Here is a 19,763-nt window from a genome sequence, read left to right as displayed (position 1 = left end):
GCAAAGATGATTAGGAATAATACCACAAAATTTGGGTACCATATTGTCTTAGAATATATCACTTAATATCACAGTATTGCTATTGGCAGAACAAATATAGTGTCTTTTTAAAGTCTGAAATTTTAATGTGGATCAAAGATTTAAATGGAAAATACAGAATTATATACTAGGAGATAGTGATTATGTCTATGGGAGAAGCAATGAGAATATGACACACGGCTTCATTAATGTTGGTAAATGTACTATTTTAGGCAGGGTGGGAAGGTATCTTGAATTCTTTTTAAAATTCTTAACATATACTAACATATTTTTTATAAATGTGTAATACTGCCTTTTATTTAATGATAAAAACTATGAAAATACCATGGGAAAATTTCCTCTCAACTTTTTTTGAAAATTCCCAAACCTACAAAAAAGTTGTGAGAACAATACAGGTAATTAAGGCCATAGACCCTTTAGCTAAATTCATCAGTTTTTAGCATTTTACCACATTTGCTTTCTTTGTGAATATACTTTGTTTTTTACGAACGATTTGAAAGTTTGTGATACTCAACTTCATTTTTGAATACTTTAGGATGTGTCTCCTAAGTACAAGAACAAGAACATTTCCCTCCACAATCACAGTACACCTATCATATTAAGGAAATCTAACATAATATAATACTGTCTCCCCAATTAACCCAAATAATGTCATTTAAAGCTCTTTACCCTTTACCCCTAATTGAGGACTGTGATCTGTAGTTGCCAGTTGCCATCTGTTCAGATAACTTTGAATTGGAATAGTTCTCCAGTTTTGTTTGTTTGTTTTGCCTTTTGGGACACTTTTTTAAAGTCTAGGCCTATAGTTTTGAAGCATTTCTCAATTTGCACTTCTGTGGTCGATTTCTTTTCTTTTCTTTTTTTTTTAAAATATTTTATTGAGTTTTTACAGAGAGGAAGAGAGGGATAGAGAGAAACATTGATGAGAGAGAAACATGGATCAGCTGCCTCTTGCACAACCCCCATTGGGGATGTGCCTGCAGCCAAGGTACATGCCTTTGACTGGAATCAAACCTGGGACCTGAGCCAAACCGGTTTCGGCTGTGGTTGATTTCTTAATATATTCAGGTTAAACATTTTGAGCAGAACTCAATAGTGATGTTCTTTGCACATCACAAACAGATAATGTAGGTTTGATCACTTGATTAAGGAGGTGTTACCATATTTCTCCATTATAATACTACCTTACTGAGGATATTTTCCCATTGATTACTTTTGGGAGAGTGGAAGGGAGTCGGGGAGAGAGAGAGAAACATCAATGTGAGAGAGACATCGATTAGTTATCCTGAAATTGCTCAGGGATTGAACCTGCAACCATGTCGCATTGATAAGACACTAACAGCTGAGCTTCTCTATAATTAATCAATATGTAATTTCTGTAGTAATACATGAAACTGGGTAAATGTCCTTTTCCCCCTGACCACCTTTTACCCAGCAGTATGGCATTCATTCAGGATTCTTGATTGAACAAATTATTCTCATGTCAGTTGCCAGTTGGTAACCTTCTATAATTTCTTCCACATTTATTGGCAGTTTCCTATAGAGTTTTCCATCCCTCACCTTAAATAAAAAAGGGAATGGATTAACAAATTCTATTTTTATTCAATCTGCTCTAATCTGTTCATGTAGTTATTCATTTTAATTCGCAAATTATCCCAAATTTGGTAAGGAAAAGCGCCTCTATGCCAGCTCCTGTGTTCTTTTGACTTACGTATTTTTTGGTTTCGTTTGTTTTTTCTGATTTTCTTGGGTAGCATTTCCAGCTTATATTCTCCATTTTCTTCCTCTACTCTGGAATTGGCCATTTCTTCAAGGAATCTTGGTTCCTTTTAGTAAAGTATTTGCAAGCCAAGATCTGAGAAGTTAGATGTGTAAAGATTATTTTTATAATCTCAGAGAAATTAAAGTCTCCTTAAAGAATAATCAGAATTCAAAAAAATATATAGAAAAAGTATGGCATATTGAACAAAAATATAAAACTACATCTGAAAGCAGAAAAAAACAAGTAAAAGATAAGTCAGGGAAATTAATTTTAACTCATAAGATAAATGTCTCATTCCTCTTATATAAAGAGATCATACTAAGAGGAAAAATACCACAGCCTTAGAAGAATAGGCAAGAGATATGATAAAGATGTTTATAAAAATAACTATATATATGTGTGTGTGTGTGTGTGTGTGTGTGGTCCTTAAGCAATTAAAAGATATCTGTATATAAAAATACACTGAGATGTCAGTTTTTTTTCACTTACCAGTTTGGCAGAGATTAAAAAAAACAACACCTTAATAAAGCACTATTGATCAGGCTTTGGGGGGAAAGGGCCTCATTCATTACAGGTAGGAAGGTAAATTCAATTGAACCTGTCAAATGTACAATCAGAATATTATATACTTATGTAGATGCATGAGGGAAGCTTCTTTTCAATTTAGAAGTATATGAATATATAAATAAAATTAGCTTTTTAAAATATTAAGTTAAATAGCTTTGCATGCTATTTGAAGGATAATAAATTCAAGTACAGCATAAAAACAAATTTTATTTTTAGAGACAGTGGAAGGGAGAGGGAGAGGCAGAGAGAAAATCATCAGTGTGAGAGAGACACATCGATTGGTTGCTTTCTGCATGCACCCCAACCAGGGCTGGGGATTGAGTGCAACTGAGGTACATGCCTTTGACTGGCATTGAACCTGGTTCTCTTCAGTTCACAGGCTGATGCTCTATCTACTGAACCAAACTGGCTAGGGCAAGACAAAAATTCTTAAGTCTCAAAGTCATTTGTGTTAAAGGTCAGTCTTTGGAGACAGACTGTCTAGATTTAATTGCTAGTTCTGGCTACTTAGTATGTCATCTTTTTTTATTTTTTTTTTTAAATATATTTTATTGATTTTGTACAGAGAGGAAGGGAGAGAGATAAGAGAATTAGAAACATCGATGAGAGAGAGTCATCGATGAGCTGCCTCTTGCACACCCCCTACTGGGGATATGCCCGCAACCAAGGTACATGCCCTTGACCGGAATGGAACCCGGGACTTTTCAGTCCCCAAGCCGACGCTCTGTCCATTGAGCCAAACCGGTTTCGGCTAGTATGTCATCTTAAGGCAAGTTACTTAACCTCTCTTCAGTTTTTCTTCTGAAAAATGGCAAATTAGCATCTTTTTTTTTTTTTTTAATATATTTTATTGATTTTTTTATAGAGAGGAAGAGAGAGAGAGAGAGCTAGAAACGTCGATGAGAGAGAAACATTGACCAGCTGCCTCTTGCACACCTCCTACCGGGGACGTGCTCACAACCAATGTACATGCCCTTGATCGGAATCAAACCTGGGACCCTTCAGTCCGCAGACCAACGCTCTACCACTGAGCCAAACCGGTTTCGGCAAGCATCTTTTTATTTTTAATTTTTTATTTTATTGATTTTTACAGAGAGGAAGGGAGAGGGATAGAGAGAAACATCGATGAGATGAGGAACATTGATCAGCTGCCTCCTGCATACCCCCCACTGGGGATGTGCCTGCAACCAAGGTACATACCCTTGACTGGAATAGAATCTGGGAACCTACAGTCTGCAGGCTGACACTCTATCCACTGAGTTAAACCACTTAGGGCAAGTAATAGCATCTTCATAGAGCTGTTGGGAAGATTAAATGAATTATGTAAAGTCTTTAAAATAGTGCCTGACACATTGTAAGCACTTGATAAGTGTTAACTGTTATCACTTAACAGATTTTTTTTTTAAGACTGATGAAGAGAAGCCAGGTTCTTCTTACTATGTACAATTAATTGTTGAGCATAATTAAAAAATGCTATTTAAGCCAAAACCAGTTTGACTCAATGGATAGAGCGTCGGCCTGTAGACTGAAAGGTCCCAGGTTCGATTCCAGTCAAGGGCATGTACCTTGGTTGCGGGCACATCCCCAGTAGGGGGTGTGCAAGAGGCAGCTGATCGATGATTCTCATCAATGTTTCTAACTCTCTATCCCTCTCTCTTCCTCTCTGTAAAAAAATCAATAAAATATATATTTTAAAAAATGCTATTTAATATAATGTTACCAGTGTTCAAAATATAAATTATATATATTCTCACACACATACACACACACACACACACACACACACACACACACACATTAAAACTATACTATGGGCCAAAACCAGTTAGGCTCAGTGGTAGAGTGTCAGTCTGCAGACTGAAGGGTCCCAGCTTCGATTCCGGTCAAGGGCATGTACATTGGTTGCGGGCACATCCCCGGTGGGGGGTGTGTAGGAGGCAGTTGGTTAATGTTTCTCTTTCATCGATGTTTCTAGCTATCTCGCTTCCTCTCTGTAAAAAATCAATAAAGTATATTTAAAAAAACAACAACTATATTATGGGTATAATTAATTTTTGATTCAGCTGGTATTTCATTTATTCATTTACCCATGAAATGTTTATTGAGCACCTATATGTGCCAGGTGACTCCAGGATCTTATAGTTATTGGAGTTGTTGTAATCATGAATTTTATTATTGGTCAAGTATAAAAGTCAAGAACTCCAATTCAAATATTTATAATAGTTAAAAATAACAGAAGCATAATTCTTAGTAGTCCCCTAAGGCAAGAATTGTAACACCATCCCATTTTTATAAGTAAAGCCTGCATACATACTTTATACTTAAGTATAAAGTTTTGAGGCCATAGGTATATTACATTTTAAATGTTTAAAGTTATATCTGAGTAGCTGCATTAATAAAATCTATAATAATAGTAGTTAATAGTGGAACCCATTAAAATTGCTGTGTCAAGAATGGAGTATAGCCGAAACTGGTCTGGCTCAGTGGATAGAGTGTCGGCCTGCGGACTGAAAGGTCCCGGGTTCGATTCCGGTCAAGGGCATGTACCTTGGTTGCAGGCACATCCCCAGTAGGGGGTGTGCAAGAGGCAGCTGATCAATGACTCTCTCGTCGATGTTTCTAATTCTCTACTCTGTATGTATCTCCCTTCCTCTCTGTAAAAAAAATCAATAAAATATATTAAAAAAAAAAAAAAAAGAATGGAGTATAGATGTATTTTAAAATTTGGTCGGACATATAAGCTAGTTTATAAATTTAATAAATGCTTTATAAGTCTAAATTTGTAGAATTTATGTACTTACAATAATAACAGGTTACTTTAAAGTGTATGTGTTTGTCTAACAGGCGCTTACAGCTTTTAGACGGGGAATATGAAGTAGCCATGCAGGAAATGGAAGAATGTCCAATAAGCAAGAAAAGAGCAACATGGGAGACTATTCTTGATGGGAAGGTATGGACTTCTTAGAAGGCATGTTATAGTTATGAACTCCCATTTTTTATTGGTGTTTTTCTCCTTCAAATGCAAATTTATGTTGAAAGTAGAGTCCTTTGTTTTTGTACTTTGGAAAACACAAATAAAATTTACTTAGAGTATTTAATGGGAGGAATCCTCCTTGGAGCCAGACCAAGTTGAGATTTTCACTCCTTGCTATGTAGCATCCAGCAAGTTTCATAAGCTTCGTGTCTTAGTTTTCTCATATATAGAATGAGGCACAGAGTTGATGGATTAACTGAAACAATTAATGAAGTATGTTTAGCACTGTGCCTGGCATAAAATAGGTGCTCAATAAATGTTAACTGCTATTTTAAATCCCTTTCATAGTAATAGCAGGTAACATGATGACTATTAATAAATTATTAAGAAACCTGCTGGACTTACATGAAGTACACGTAACATAACTCTTCTAAGAGACTTAATAAATAAGCATCCATACATTTCTTGAATAGGCAGGCTTAACAAAATGTTACTTATTTCTAAATAATAAGGTCAGTGTACCATCACAAGCAAAATCCTATAAAAGATTTTTTTAAGCCTTAAAATTAGTCTTAAATAATCCTAGAATAACCTGTAATAAAACTAAGGAAAATTATGGAAATGTTTTCAAAGAACATTTACTTACCAGGGGGTAGTGCATACTATAAAGTTAATAGAACTTAAATAATATGATGTAAGCAGATCAGTGAAGCATATTTCTGAAATGGTTTTCATATATATTTGAAATTTAGTCATGATAAAATTGGTGGTACATCTCTGTGGGAAAGACTGTTCATTAATTGTCACAGAATTGGTCTCTAGCCATCTAGAAATAAACTTAGACCTAAGAAATTCCAGAAGGCTCATAAATATAAATGTAGAAATAAACAATACACAACAAAAAATGTAGATGAATATTTGTATAATATCGTTCTGAGGAAAGCTTTTAAATTTAAAAACATGAATTGGGGAAATATTTGCAATATATAAAAGGCTACTATTATGAATACATAGGATTATAACTCAATAAGAAAAGCTAAGCAATCAAATTAGGAAAATGGGAAAAGGATAGGCAGTTTTGATTATTTTTTTTTCTTCTTTTTTAAAAAATATATTTTATTGGTTTCTTACAGAGAGGAAGGGAGAGAGATAGAAAGCTAGAAACGTCGATGAGAGAGAAACATCGACCAGCTGCCTCTTGCACACCCCCTCTGGGGATGTACCCGCAACCAAGGCACATGCCCTCGACCGGAATCGAACCCGGGACCCCTCAATCTGGAGACTGACGCTCTACCGGTTTTGGCAGTTTTGATTATTTTAAAAGATATGTTTGTTTATTTTAGAGAGAGAGGCAGGGAGAGGGAGATAGAAATATCAACGAGAAAAACATCAACATCAATTGGCTGCTTCCTGCATGCTCCCTAACAGGATTGAGCTCCCAAACATGCCATGTGCTTTGAACAGGAATCAAACTCGTGATCTCTTGGTGCATGGGTCGACACTCAACCACTGATCCACACCAGCCAAGCTTAGGCAGTTCTTTAAGCAACAAATATAGATGGCCAGCAATTTCATTCTTATTAGTATTTAAAAACATGCAAACAGAATTAGAGATAGTTACTTTTGACTTCTTGTATGACCACAGTTTTAAAGATTGATAGTTTATAGTTGGATATATGAGGACACATATTCTCAAATAATGCTTTAAGAATAAGTTGGTAAAACTTCCTGGAGGGCAGATGGTCAATATGGATAAAAATGTTAAAAGTATGTTAGGTTTACCCATAAGAAAATAAAATTGTATTTATATGAATTGTTAGTTTTTCCCAAGAAATTGTTTGAGGCAATATGAAATGGCATCCTTTTGAGTCAGATCATATGGATTTGTTTTTTAAAAGCTCTGTGTGGTATTTTGTTCCATAATTTATTATACCAATGCCATTTTAATATATAATTTGGTTATTATAATTCATGTAAATTTTTTTGTTTTAAAAGTAGTGAATATATTTGTACATGTATCTTTTTGCATTGCAAATCCTGTAATAATAGGCTAATATGCAAATTGACGGAACAGCAGAACTACTGGTCGCTCAACACAGGAGCTGCCCCCTGGTGGTCAGTGGGAGCGAGGCTCAGCCAGAAGCCAGGCTCATAGCGAGCACAGTGGCAGTAATGGGAGCCTCTGCCACCTCTGAGGCAGTTAGACATTCCCCAAGATAAATTCAGAGGGGGAGATTTGAGAGTGCAGGCCAGACTGGGAACAACTCCCCCCGCCTGTCTCCATCCCAGTCCCCAAGTGCATGCCTCTACTATGTTTATAAGATAAATTCCTAGATATGGACTCAGTAGGTCAAAACCAGTTTATCTGACCACATTTTTACTTCATTCTAGTCTAAAATTATGGCTTTATGATAATTATTTGTAATAAAAATGTAGAAGGAGTTAAGGCTTGTATTCAGTGAAATAAACAATGGAGAACCAATTTGGAATAATTGGCCTAATAATAGTTCAATCTTAAAGATGAGTGTGAGGTAGAGAGGCAAATGGCTAAATGTTACTAGGAACTAAGAAAACCAAGAGAAGATAGTAAGTTTTATAAAGTGATTAGAGGTGGAGGAGGAAAGCCAAGAAAGTAGTCATCAAACAGTGTCAAAAAATTGGCAGGATTTAGGTACTACAGTTTACTTGCTTTTTTTTTTTTTTTTTTTTTTTTTTTTTTTTAATATATTTTATTGATTTTTTTTTTTTTTTTGCCCCCCACCCTCCCTCCCACACATCCCCTCCCTCCCCAGAGTTTTGTGTCCATTGGTTATACTTATATGCATGTATAAAAGTCCTTCGGTTGATCTATTATCTCCCCCAGATCTTCCTCCCCTCCCCGCTGTAATTTGACAGTCTACTTGTTGATTTACTGTCTCTATATCTATCTTTTGGTTCATCAGTTTATAATGCTCTTTGTTATCCACAAATGAGTGAGGTCATGTGGTGTTTCTCTTTCATTGATTGGCTTATTTTACTCAGCATGATGTTCTCCAGTTCCATCCAGTTTGCTGCAAATGATGAGAATTCCTTATTTTTTATGGCCGCATAGTATTCCATTGTGTAGATGTACCAAAGTTTTTGGATCCAATCATCTGCTGACGGACACTTAGGCTGTTTCCAAATTCTGGCTATTGTAGATTGTGCTGCTATGAACATAGGGGTGCATATATCCTTTCTGATTGGTGTTTCTAGTTTCTTGGGATATATTCCTAGAAGTGGGATTACTGGGTCAAATGGGAGTTCCATTTTCAGTTTTTTGAGGAAACTCCACACTGTTCTCCACAGTGGTTGCACCAGTCTACATTCCCACCAGCAGTGCACGAGGGTTCCTTTTTCTCCGCAACCTCGCCAACACTTGTCGTTTGTTGATTTGTTGATGTTGGCCATTCTGACAGGTGTGAGATGGTACCGCATTGTTGTTTTGATTTGCATCTCTCGGACAATTAGTGACTTTGAGCATGTTTTCATGTGCCTTTTGGCCTTCCTTCTGTCTTCTTTTGAAAATGTTCTATTTAGGTCCATTGCCCATTTTTTAATTGGATTATTTATCTTCCTTTTATTTAGTTGTATAAGCTGTTTGTAGATGTTGGAGATTAAACCTTTATCAGTGGTATCATTTGCAAATATGTTCTCCCACACTGTGGGCTTTCTTGTTGTTTTGTTGATGGTTTCTTTTGCTGTAAAAAAGCTTTTTATTTTGATGTAGTCCCATTTGTTTATTTTCTCTTTAGCTTCCATTGCCCTAGGGGTAGTATCAGTGAAGAAGTTCTTTTGGCATACGTCTGAGATTTTGCTGCCTGTGGATGCTTCTAGTATTTTTATGGTTTCCCGTCTGATGTTTAAGTCCTGTATCCATTTTGAGTTTATTTTTGTGAATGGTGTAAGTTGGTGATCTAGTTTCATTCTTTTGCATGTGTCTGTCCAATTTTCCCAACACCATTTATTGAAGAAACTGTCTTGACTCCATTGTATATTCGTGCCTCCTTTGTCAAATATTAGTTGAGCATAGTGATTTGGGTTGATATCTGGGTTCTCAATTCGATTCCATTGATCTATATGTCTGTTCTTGTGCCAGTACCAGGCTGTTTTGAGAACAGTGGCTTTGTAATATAGTTTGAAGTCTGGTATTGAGATCCCTCCTACTTTACTCTTCTTTCTCAGGATTGCTGTGGCTATTCGGGGTCTTTTATTGTTCCAAATGAACTTTTGGAGAGTTCTTTCTAGGTCGGTGAAATATGTCGTTGGTATTTTAATGGGGAGTGCATTGAACCTATAGATTGCTTTAGGAAGTATGGACATTTTGATGATGTTGATCCTACCAATCCATGAACATGGTATGTTCTTCCATCTCCTTACATCTTCCTCTATCTCTTTTTTCAGTGTCGTGTAGTTTTCCCCATATAGGTCCTTTACTTCCTTAGTTAAAGTTATTCCTAGGTATCTTAATTTTTTTTGGTGCGATGGTAAATGGAATTGCTTTTTTAGTCTCTGTTTCTGCAGTTTCTCTGTTGGTGTATAGAAAAGCCATGGATTTCTTGGCATTAATTTTGTATCCTGCTACATTACCAAATTCATTTATTAAGTCAATTAGTTTTTTAATGGAGTCTTTTGGGTTTTTTATGTACAATATGTCATCGGCAAATAAGGATAACTTTACTTCTTCTTTTCCAATTTGGATGCCTTTTATTTCCTCCTCTTGTCTAATTGCAATGGCTAGTACTTCCAGTACTATGTCAAACAGGAGTGGCGAGAGTGGGCATCCCTGTCTTGTTCCTGTTCTTAGAGGGAATGGTTTTAGTTTTTGCCCATTGAGTATAATGTTGGCTGTGGGTTTATCATATATAGCTTTTATTATGTTGAGGTATGATCCTTGTACTCCCACCTTGTTAAGAGTTTTTATCAGAAAAGGGTGTTGGATTTTATCGAATGCTTTTTCTGCATCAATTGATATGACTATATGATTTTTATCTTTCAATTTGTTTATGTGATGTATCACGTTTATTGATTTGCGGATATTGTACCATCCTTGCATTCCTGGAATAAATCCTACTTGGTCGTGGTGTATGATCTTTGTGATGCTCTTCTGGAGTCGATTTGCTAGAATTTTGTTGAGGATTTTAGCATCTATGTTCATGAGGGATATTGGTCTGTAATTCTCTTTCATTGAGTTGTCTTCATCTGGTTTTGGTATTAGGGTGATGCTGGCTTCATAGAAGGAATTTGGAAGTGTTCCTTCCTCTTGGATATTTTGGAATAGTCTGAGGAGGATAGTTTTTAGTTCTTCCTTGAATGTTTGGTAAAACTCTCCTGTGAAGCCATCTGGCCCTGGGCTTTTGTTTGCTGGAAGCTTTTTGATGACTGTTTCAATTTCTTCCCAAGTCACTGGTTTATTGAGATTTTTAGATTCTTCCTGATTGAGTTTTGGAAGATTATATTTTTCTAGGAATATGTCCATTTCCTCCAGGTTGTTCAGTTTGTTGGAGTAGAGTTGTTCATAGTATTTTGTAACAATCCGTTGTATTTCGGTGGGGTCTGTTGTTATTTCACCTCTTTCATTTCTGATTTTGTTTATTTGGGTCCTCTCTCTTTGTTTCTTGGTTAGTCTGGCTAGAGGTCCATCTATCTTGTTTATCCTTTCAAAGAACCAGCTCTTGGTTTTGTTGATCTTATGTATTGTTTCTTTGGTCTCTATGTCGTTTATCTGTGCTCTGATTTTTGTTATTTCCTTCCTTCTACTTACACTGGGCTTTTCTTGTTGCTCTTTTTCTAACTCTTTGAGTTGTAGAGTTAGATCATTTGTTACACTTTTTTCTAGTTTTTTGCAATAGGCTTGTAAGGATATGAACTTCCCTCTCAAAACTGCTTTTGCTGTGTCCCATAGATTTTGGATTGTTGTGTTTTCATTGTCATTTGTTTCCAGGATGTTTTTAATTTCTTCCTTGATTTCTCTGGTAACTCAGTCCTTGTTTAATAGCATGCTGTTTAGTCTCCATGTGTTTGATTTCTTTGGATTATTTTTATTGTAGTTAATTTCCAGTTTTATGCCATTATGGTCTGAGAAGATGCTTGATATGATTTCTATCTTCTTGAATTTGAAGAGACTTTGCCTATGTCCCAAAATGTGGTCTATCTTTGAGAATGTCCCATGTGCATTTGAGAAGAATGTATATTCTGTGGCTTTGGGGTGGAATGTTCTGAAGATGTCAATTAATTCCATCTGGTCTAGTGAGTCATTTAGGATTGATATTTCTTTGCTGATTTTTTGTTTGGATGATTTGTCGAAGGGTGACAGTGGGGTATTAAAATCTCCTACTATGATTGTATTGCTGTTAATCTCTCCCTTAATGTCCTCCAGCAGTTTTTTTATGTATTTGGGTGCTCCCGTATTGGGTGCATATATATTTACCAGGGTTATTTCTTCTTGTTTGATTGCTCCCTTTAGTATTATGAAGTGGCCTTCATTGTCTCTTGTTATGTCCTTCACTCTGAGATCTAATTTGTCAGATATAAGTATTGCTACCCCAGCTTTCTTTTCATTTCCATTTGCCTGGAAAACCTTTTTCCATCCCTTCACCCTCAGTCTGTGTGCATCTCTTTTTCTGAGGTGGGTTTCTTGTAGACAGCAGATGTATGGGTCTTGTTTTCTTATCCAATCTGTTACCCTATGTCTTTTGATTGGAGCATTTAAACCATTTACATTTAATGTTATTAATGATAGGTACTCATTTGATGCCATTTTTATTCTATACCCCTGTGTTCCTTCTTCGCTTCCTATTTATTTATTTTTACAGTAGACCTTTGAGCATTTCTTGCATTGCTGGTTTGGTGGAGATAAATTCCTTTAGTCTTTTTTTGTCTGTGAAGCTCCTGATTTCCCCTTCAATTTTAATTGATAGTCTTGCTGGGTACAGTATTCTTGGATTCAGACCCTTTCTTTGCATGACTTTGTATATTTCATCCCATTCCCTTCTGGCCTGATAAGTTTCTGTTGAGAAATCAGTTGTTAGTCTGATGGGGGTTCCTTTATATGTAACTTTCTGTCTCTCTCTGGCTGCTTTTAAGATTCTAACTTTGTCATTGGTGTTTGCCAATTTAATTATAATATGTCTTGGCGTCGGTCTTCTGGGATCCATTTTGCTTGGGACTCTGCGAGCATCTTGGATTTGTGTGGGTTTTTTCTTCTCTATCTCAGGAAAATTTTCTGTCATTATTTCTTGAAATACATTTTCCATGTCTACCTCGGTTTTCTTTCCTTCCGGAACCCCTATTATTCGAATATTGTTTTGTTTTGCATTGTCCCAAAGCTCCCGTAGGCTCTCCTCCTGCTTTTTAATTTTTTTTTCTAGAAGCTGCTCTAATTGGGTATTTTTTTCCATCTTGTCTTCTAGCTCACTGATGCGATCCTCTGCTTCTTCTAGTCTGCTCTTGATGCTATCTATTGAGTTCTTCATAGTAGCGATGTCATTTTTCATTTCATCTTGAGTCATCTTCATTTCCTCTTGGGTTTTTTTCATTTCCTCTTGGGTCTTACTCAAATTATCAAATTTGTCTTCCATTCTTTTTAGCCATCTTAAGATTGTTACTCTGAATTCTTGCTCTGGTAGGTTGCTTGCCTCTATATCGTTTACTTCCTTTTCTGGTGAAGCCTGCTTTTCTTTCATATGCGGGCTGTTTTTTGGTCTCCCCATGATCTATGATGTCTGGTTGTGTAGTTCTCTCTCTCCTGCTTTGATTTAAAGGCACAAAATACAACACAACCAGGTACAACACACAAGGCACTGAATCGAAATGTGTTTGCGATATTAATAACCACCAATAAGGGTGACTAGAACCCAGCTAACAAAAACATGCAATCAAACAAAAAGCATAGGCAAATCAATCTTATAAAAGAAAAGCATACAACTTCAGTAAAGTTAACATTCAACATACAACTTCAGAGTTAGAGAGTAAGACTGTTTTTTTTTTTTGTTTTTTTTTTGTTTTTAGGACAACTGCGAGGGAGGTGTGAATGGGTTTGGAGCAGGTAGTTGGAAATTAGATATATACAAGTAGGGTGAAATTTTAGGAGGGGGTAGACAGATGGAATGGGGGAAATCTAGAGCAGGAAAGGGTTAAGATAAACAGGGTATCAAAGGAAAAGATTGGAAAGAGGGTGAGGGCATAAAGGTAGGGTTGAGATAGAATAAAGCGTTGGAGAAAGAAGGATAGATAAAGACTGTAGAACAGTAATCCTGAAATTAAAAAAAAAATTAAAAAAAAAAAATATATATATATATATATATATATATATAATCAAATGGAATAAAAATAATAAAAATAAACAAAAGAAAATAAGATGAAAAAGGTAAATTAGTAGTAGTAGTAATAATGTTGATTACATATACAATGTAATAATTATCAAGATAAAATCAAGTGAGGAAAAAGAAAAAAAATAGTTTCTTGAGTAAACGTTGCAAATAATGAAAACAAAAGTAAAAAACAAAAATTTAAAAATTAAAAAAAAATAATAATAAAATTTTAAAAATTTAATTAAAATTAGCAGTAATGAAGGTCATTCGCTTCCTCTATTGTTATGATCCAGTCCTGATTTTTAGGCAGGTTTTGCTTTGTTTTTATTATACTAGAGTCAATTTGTGACTTAGCCTCTGGGGGCAGTGTTTCTAGGTTGACTTCCCAGACTCTAAAGCCTCTCCAGCTTTTTTTTTTTTTCCGTCCTCTCTGAAGCTGGAACTATGGAGGGGGGGAGGGGGCAGGTCCGAGCAACTGCAATCTCCCGCAACTCTCCGATATCCCTCCGAGCCGGATCCAAATGTGTTGCTCTTTAGATATCTCCCCTGTTAGGAGCCCCGTCCACTTTCAAGGGTGACAACCGCCCAACAGCGGGGGCTTCTACTTGTAATCACCACCCCTGTCCTCCAGCTTCCGGGAGCGCGCTCTGTGCGCACAGGCTTTTTGTTTTCGCCGCGAGCGCTCTCCACCCTCTCCCCGCGAAATCTGACCTTTTCGCTGAGCAGTGGGGCAATCCTGTGAGGGCAAGTGTTCGCGCCGCTTGGGATCCGCGTTCTGGGGGTCACAGATGCTTGGTGGTCGCTGCGGCTGTGGATATTCAGGCCTCTGACACGATCCTATCTTCCTCTCAAGATGGCGAGGTTTCCCCGTCCAAGCCGGTAGGTAGCTCCGGGCAGGGACACAGCCCGCGTGGGTGCTTCCCTGTGAGGGGCACCTCTGTCAGCAGCCCCCCAGCAGTTTCTTCTGGTGTTCGCTGTCTCCCAGCTTGCCAATAAACACTCACAGCACAAGACCCTCAGTTGCTCTCTCTTTCTGCTTCGGGAGAGGGCTCAGAATCCGCCCATCTATTCTTCCGCCATCTTACCTCCTCCCAGTTTACTTGCTTTTTAAAAAATATTCTAAGGAGGTATATTTGAACTCGCTTAGACACCATGAACAAAGCTCACCCTCTCGAATTAAAAATTTTATGTACAAGAAGTTATTGAAATTAAATGGAGGTTGACATGTCCAAGGAATATTGCAGGGATTTGATCCCTTTATTAATCTTGTGATAGATGAATGTGTAGAGATAGCAACTGGTGGGCAATAGGACAATATTGGAATAGTGGTAATACGAGGAAAAAGTACCATAAGTCTTAGAAGAGTATAAAGAATGGCTAGTCACCAGAGAAATCAGCTGCTTCCACATGTCCCCTCTCCACAGCGCCTGTTTTACTACAATATAAAAATCGAGTCCTGTTCATTTTTACATTGAACTTTTATTAAACTTTTTTATTGGTCCAGAAAAAAACATTCTAAATTGGTTACCAATATAAAAATGGCAACATTCCCTATTAGAACTTGGATTTCTGACTTTTTTTGAAAAACCTGAAATGTGGCTGTGCTGGGCCAGTGTTTGTGTCTGGCAATAATTCAGCTACTGTCATAAGTGGCTGTCTTTTTTAGACGACTTGAATGCTCCAGTACTTTAGTCTCTACTGTGCTGTACATTTACTTGACTTAGCTGGCCATTGATGTAGGCATTTTAGGTTTTCAAAAAAAAAGTCTGTTGGTTTAAATCAAATCCACATTAGCTTATAATAAATATTATTTAAGTTTCTACAATTTCTTTCAATTTGTTATATGGAATCTTCCTATACTCTTTTCATGTTTTTCTTTTTAGAGGCTGCCTCCATTTGAAACATTTTCTCAGGGACCTACATTACAGTTCACTCTTCGTTGGACAGGGGAGACCAATGATAAATCTACAGCTCCTATTGCCAAGCCTCTTGCCACTAGAAATTCAGAGAGTCTCCATCAAGAAAACAAGCCTGGTTCAGTTAAACCTACTCAAACTATTGGTAAGAAGACATTGCTGTCAAAATAATGTTTTGCAGAGTTAGGGCTTAGGTTTTAGATTGATTTTTGGTCATTTGCTCTAAAAGTTATTCTTTGGGAAATATTTGACTTATTAGAGAGACAAACTATGAGCCATGGTAAATTAGGGTTCTCCTATATTAAATGTAAAGTTTTGTGTTAAAGCACATATTAACAGTCCTTTATCCAAAATCTTTGTGTAAGATGTGTCTGGACTTATTTTTTATTTTATTTTAGAAGCATGATATAGTATATATGCCACTAAATTGTGGTCTGGTCACTTCTCAGAATACTTTGTGGCCAGCTAGTCAGATAGGTAAAAGAGTTTTAAAAAAAACAAGGAAAAAAAATTTATACAAAATTGTATCTATAAAATACTTAGTTATATCATGGAAAGTAAAAACATTTTAAGTAGCCGAAACCGGTTTGGCTCAGTGGATAGAGCATTAGCCTGCAGACTGAAGGGTCCCAGGTTCGATTCTGGTCAAGGGCATGTACCTTGGTTGCGGGCACATATCCTGTAGGGGGCGTGCAAGAGGCAGCTGATTGCTGACACTCCCTTATTAATGTTTCTAATTCTCACCGAAACCGGTTTGGCTCAGTGGTAGAGCGTCGGTCTGTGGACTGAAAGGTCCCAGGTTCGATTCCGGTCAAGGCCATGTACATTGGTTGCAGGCACATCCCCAGTAGGGGGTGTGCAAGAGGCAGCTGGTCGATGTTTCTCTCTCATCGACATTTCTAGCTCTCTATCCCTCTCTCCTCCTCTCTGTAAAAAATCAATAAAATATATATATATTTTAAAAATGTTTTTAATTCTCTCTCTCCCTTCCTCTGTAAAAAAATCAATAAAATATATTAAAAGAAAAAATGTTTAAGTATGTAAGTAAATATCCAAAATTATTAATGGTGATTATTTTTGGATTTGGAATGATACTAATATAATCATTTTTTATTTTTTTAATATATTAATTTCAGAGTGGAAGGGAGATAGATAGATAGGTAGGTAGATAGATAGATAGATAGGTAGATAGATACATCAATGATGAGAGTCATTGATCAAGCTGCCTTCTGCATGCCCCCTACAGGGACAATCCCACAACCCAGACATGTGCCCTCAACCAGAATCAAACCCGGGACCCTTCAGTCCACAGGCCAATGATCTATCCACTGAGCCAAACTGGCTAAGGCTTAATACAATCGTTTTTTAAGATACATGTTTTTATGATTTTTCAGGGGGAAAAACTGGGTGGCGGGGGAGAGAAATATCAATCGTTTCCTGCATGCCCCCTACTGAGGATCAAGCCTGTTCCCCGGGCATGTGCCCAGACTAGAAATCAAACTGGTGACCCTTTCGTGCATGGGATGATTCTCAATGTGCTAAGCCACACTGGCCAGGCAATATACAATCATTTTTTACTTAATTTATGTTAAAGCAACACTTAATGGATTCTGCTTACTACTTTCCCTGGGAATATAAATACCAAAACGACACTCTGACTTCAAAGTGCTTAAATCATTACTGTGATGCCAAAACCGGTTTGGCTCAGTGGATAGAGCATCAGCCTGCGGACTGAAAGATCCTGGGTTCGATTCCAGTCAAGGGCATGTACCTGGGTTGCAGGCACATCCCCAGTAGGAGGGGTGTGTAGGAGGCAGCTGATTGATGATTTTCTCTCATCGATGTTTCTAACTCTATCCTTTCCTTTCCTTTCTATAAAACATCAATAAAAAACAAGAACAAAAAAACATTACAGTGACTATATATAATTACTAGGAGTTACTTTTATAATGATAATAGGACATAAGAGGTGTTTTGTGTTTTTAAAAAAATATATTTTATTGATTTTGTACAGAGAGGAAGGGAGAGAGATAGAGAGTTAGAAACATCGATGAGAGAGTCATCGATGAGCTGCCTCTTGCACACCCCCTACTGGGGATATGCCCACAACCAAGGTACATGCCCTTGACCGGAATTGAACCCAGGACCCTTTAGTCCCCAAGCCGACGCTCTATCCATTGAGCCAAACCGGTTTCGGCAAGAGGTGGTTTTTAATTGAAAAGTATGGCTCTTGCCAATAAAGACTTAAATATATGATTAGGAGTATTAAGTGGGATTGTTCCTTGAGGATGAGAATAAAAACTGTACTAAATACCACAAGTAGAATTCTGTGAAACATTTAATGTTTAATTATTTTCACAAGATATATTATTTCACTTAGAAGCAAATATTTGCATTAAATATACAAGTATGTATTTTCAGCTGTTAAAGAATCATTGACTACAGATCTACAAACAAGGAAAGAAAAAGATACTTCAAATGAAAATCGACAAAAATTGAGAATATTTTATCAGGTAAACATAGCTGAACCAGTTATATAAGTAATTATGAAATGCCTTTATTTTGCATGTTACATATGAAATATTTTGGATATTTAAATAAAAGTACTATCCCTGATTTTTCTTTTAATTTGTTTTAACTATTTTTAAAGGAAATATTGAAAAAAACAGTTTTGAGATGTATAAGTTGGAATTTTCCCTTTTTGTTTTATTTAAAGTTCCTTTATAACAACAATACAAGACAACAGACTGAAGCAAGAGATGACCTACATTGCCCTTGGTGCACTCTGAACTGCCGAAAACTTTACAGTTTACTCAAGCATCTTAAACTCTGCCACAGCAGGTTTATCTTCAATTATGTTGTATGTAACTTTTTTTCTTACTAATATATATATATATATATTATAAGACAATTTGACTTTCAAAAATTGTACTTGGTACAAAATGCCAAAATTTCTGTATTTGGGTAGATTGCTAAATGGGTGAATTACAGTGAATAACTCAGTTTACATATAATGCACCTATATTGACGCATATAATCCTCACACCAACTTTTTGAATTAAGTGGTGATTTCTTCTTGTTCAGATGAGAAATAATTTATAAAAAGTTATAAAGCCAATATATGGCATAGCCAGAATTTTAACATAGATCTTTTTGTTGTTAATCCTCACCCAAGGATATTTTTTCCATTGATTTTTAGAGAGTGGGAGGGGGAAGGTAGAGAAAAACAGCATTGTGTGAAACACATGGATTGGTTGCCCCCTTTCAGTTCCCCACCCTAGGCTGGGGATTAAATCTTCAACCCAGGTATGTGTCCTTGACCGGGAATCTAACCTGCTACCCTTTACTGCGAGGGCCAATGCTCTAACCACTATAGACACAAGCCAGGGCTTAATACAAATCTTTTTTTTTTTTTTTTTTGCTTTCAGGGAGGAGGAGAGAGATAAAAATATCAATGATGGGGAGAATCATTGATTGGCACCCCCCCCTCCTGGGGATTGAGCCTGCAGCCTTTATCGAACATAGAACTGTGACCTCCTGGTTCATAGGTTAACGCTCAACAACTGAGCCACATTAGCCAGGCGGCATAGATCTTTTTCTAGATTCTCTGACTTCCTGTTCACCTTACTAATATGCCTGGCTAATTTATGCTTACAATACATTAAAAAACATAACAATTTTTAAATTAATTAAATTGGAGTGATAGATATTTAGATTAGAATAATATTTTCTTTTCCTAAAATCCTTGCCATTTTTGTTACAGTATCATCCAAAAGGTGCTAGGATAGATGTTTCTATCAACGAATGTTATGATGGCTCCTATGCAGGAAATCCTCAGGATATTCATCGCCAACCTGGATTTGCTTTTAGTCGCAATGGACCTGTAAAGAGAACGCCTATCACACACATTCTTGTGTGCAGGTAGGTAGGAAGGTCATACAACAACAGGTTTATCCTCTGGATTTTATTGATGATGGTGGAAGAACAGAAGGGGCATTAGCTAATTCTCTGAGTGGAATACTTCTTTATAGACCTCCCTGGCTCCTTTTTCCTGTTTTAAATGATAATGTCACTATTGCTGAGGTGGTTGTGGGGATTAAATAATTCTCCTAGTAGATCTAGGTACAAAGCCCCTAAAAAAGATATGTAATCTATTTGGGTGAGGTGAAATATAA

General features: G+C 36.7%; 2 protein-coding genes across 3 annotated transcripts in view; one reads left to right on the top strand and one right to left on the bottom strand.

Moving 5' to 3' along the window:
- Window positions 1-19,763, bottom strand: part of CRLF3 (cytokine receptor like factor 3) — a 96,146-nt gene that overhangs the window by 28,114 nt on the left and 48,269 nt on the right. The window lies entirely within an intron of this gene.
- Window positions 1-19,763, top strand: part of SUZ12 (SUZ12 polycomb repressive complex 2 subunit) — a 54,174-nt gene that overhangs the window by 29,341 nt on the left and 5,070 nt on the right. For both annotated transcript variants that reach the window (XM_084862736.1, XM_084862735.1), the window contains 5 exons: window positions 5,213-5,318; window positions 15,556-15,733; window positions 18,010-18,101; window positions 18,305-18,448; window positions 19,352-19,509. In XM_084862736.1, the coding sequence (XP_084718862.1) occupies window positions 5,213-5,318; window positions 15,556-15,733; window positions 18,010-18,101; window positions 18,305-18,448; window positions 19,352-19,509 (678 nt within the window). The remainder of the gene's footprint in view (window positions 1-5,212; window positions 5,319-15,555; window positions 15,734-18,009; window positions 18,102-18,304; window positions 18,449-19,351; window positions 19,510-19,763) is intronic.

Source organism: Pipistrellus hanaki (genome assembly GCF_964339955.1).
Source record: "Pipistrellus hanaki genome assembly, chromosome: 16".
NCBI classification, from domain to species: domain Eukaryota; kingdom Metazoa; phylum Chordata; class Mammalia; order Chiroptera; family Vespertilionidae; genus Pipistrellus; species Pipistrellus hanaki.
This window is presented reverse-complemented; position numbering and strand designations above follow the sequence as displayed.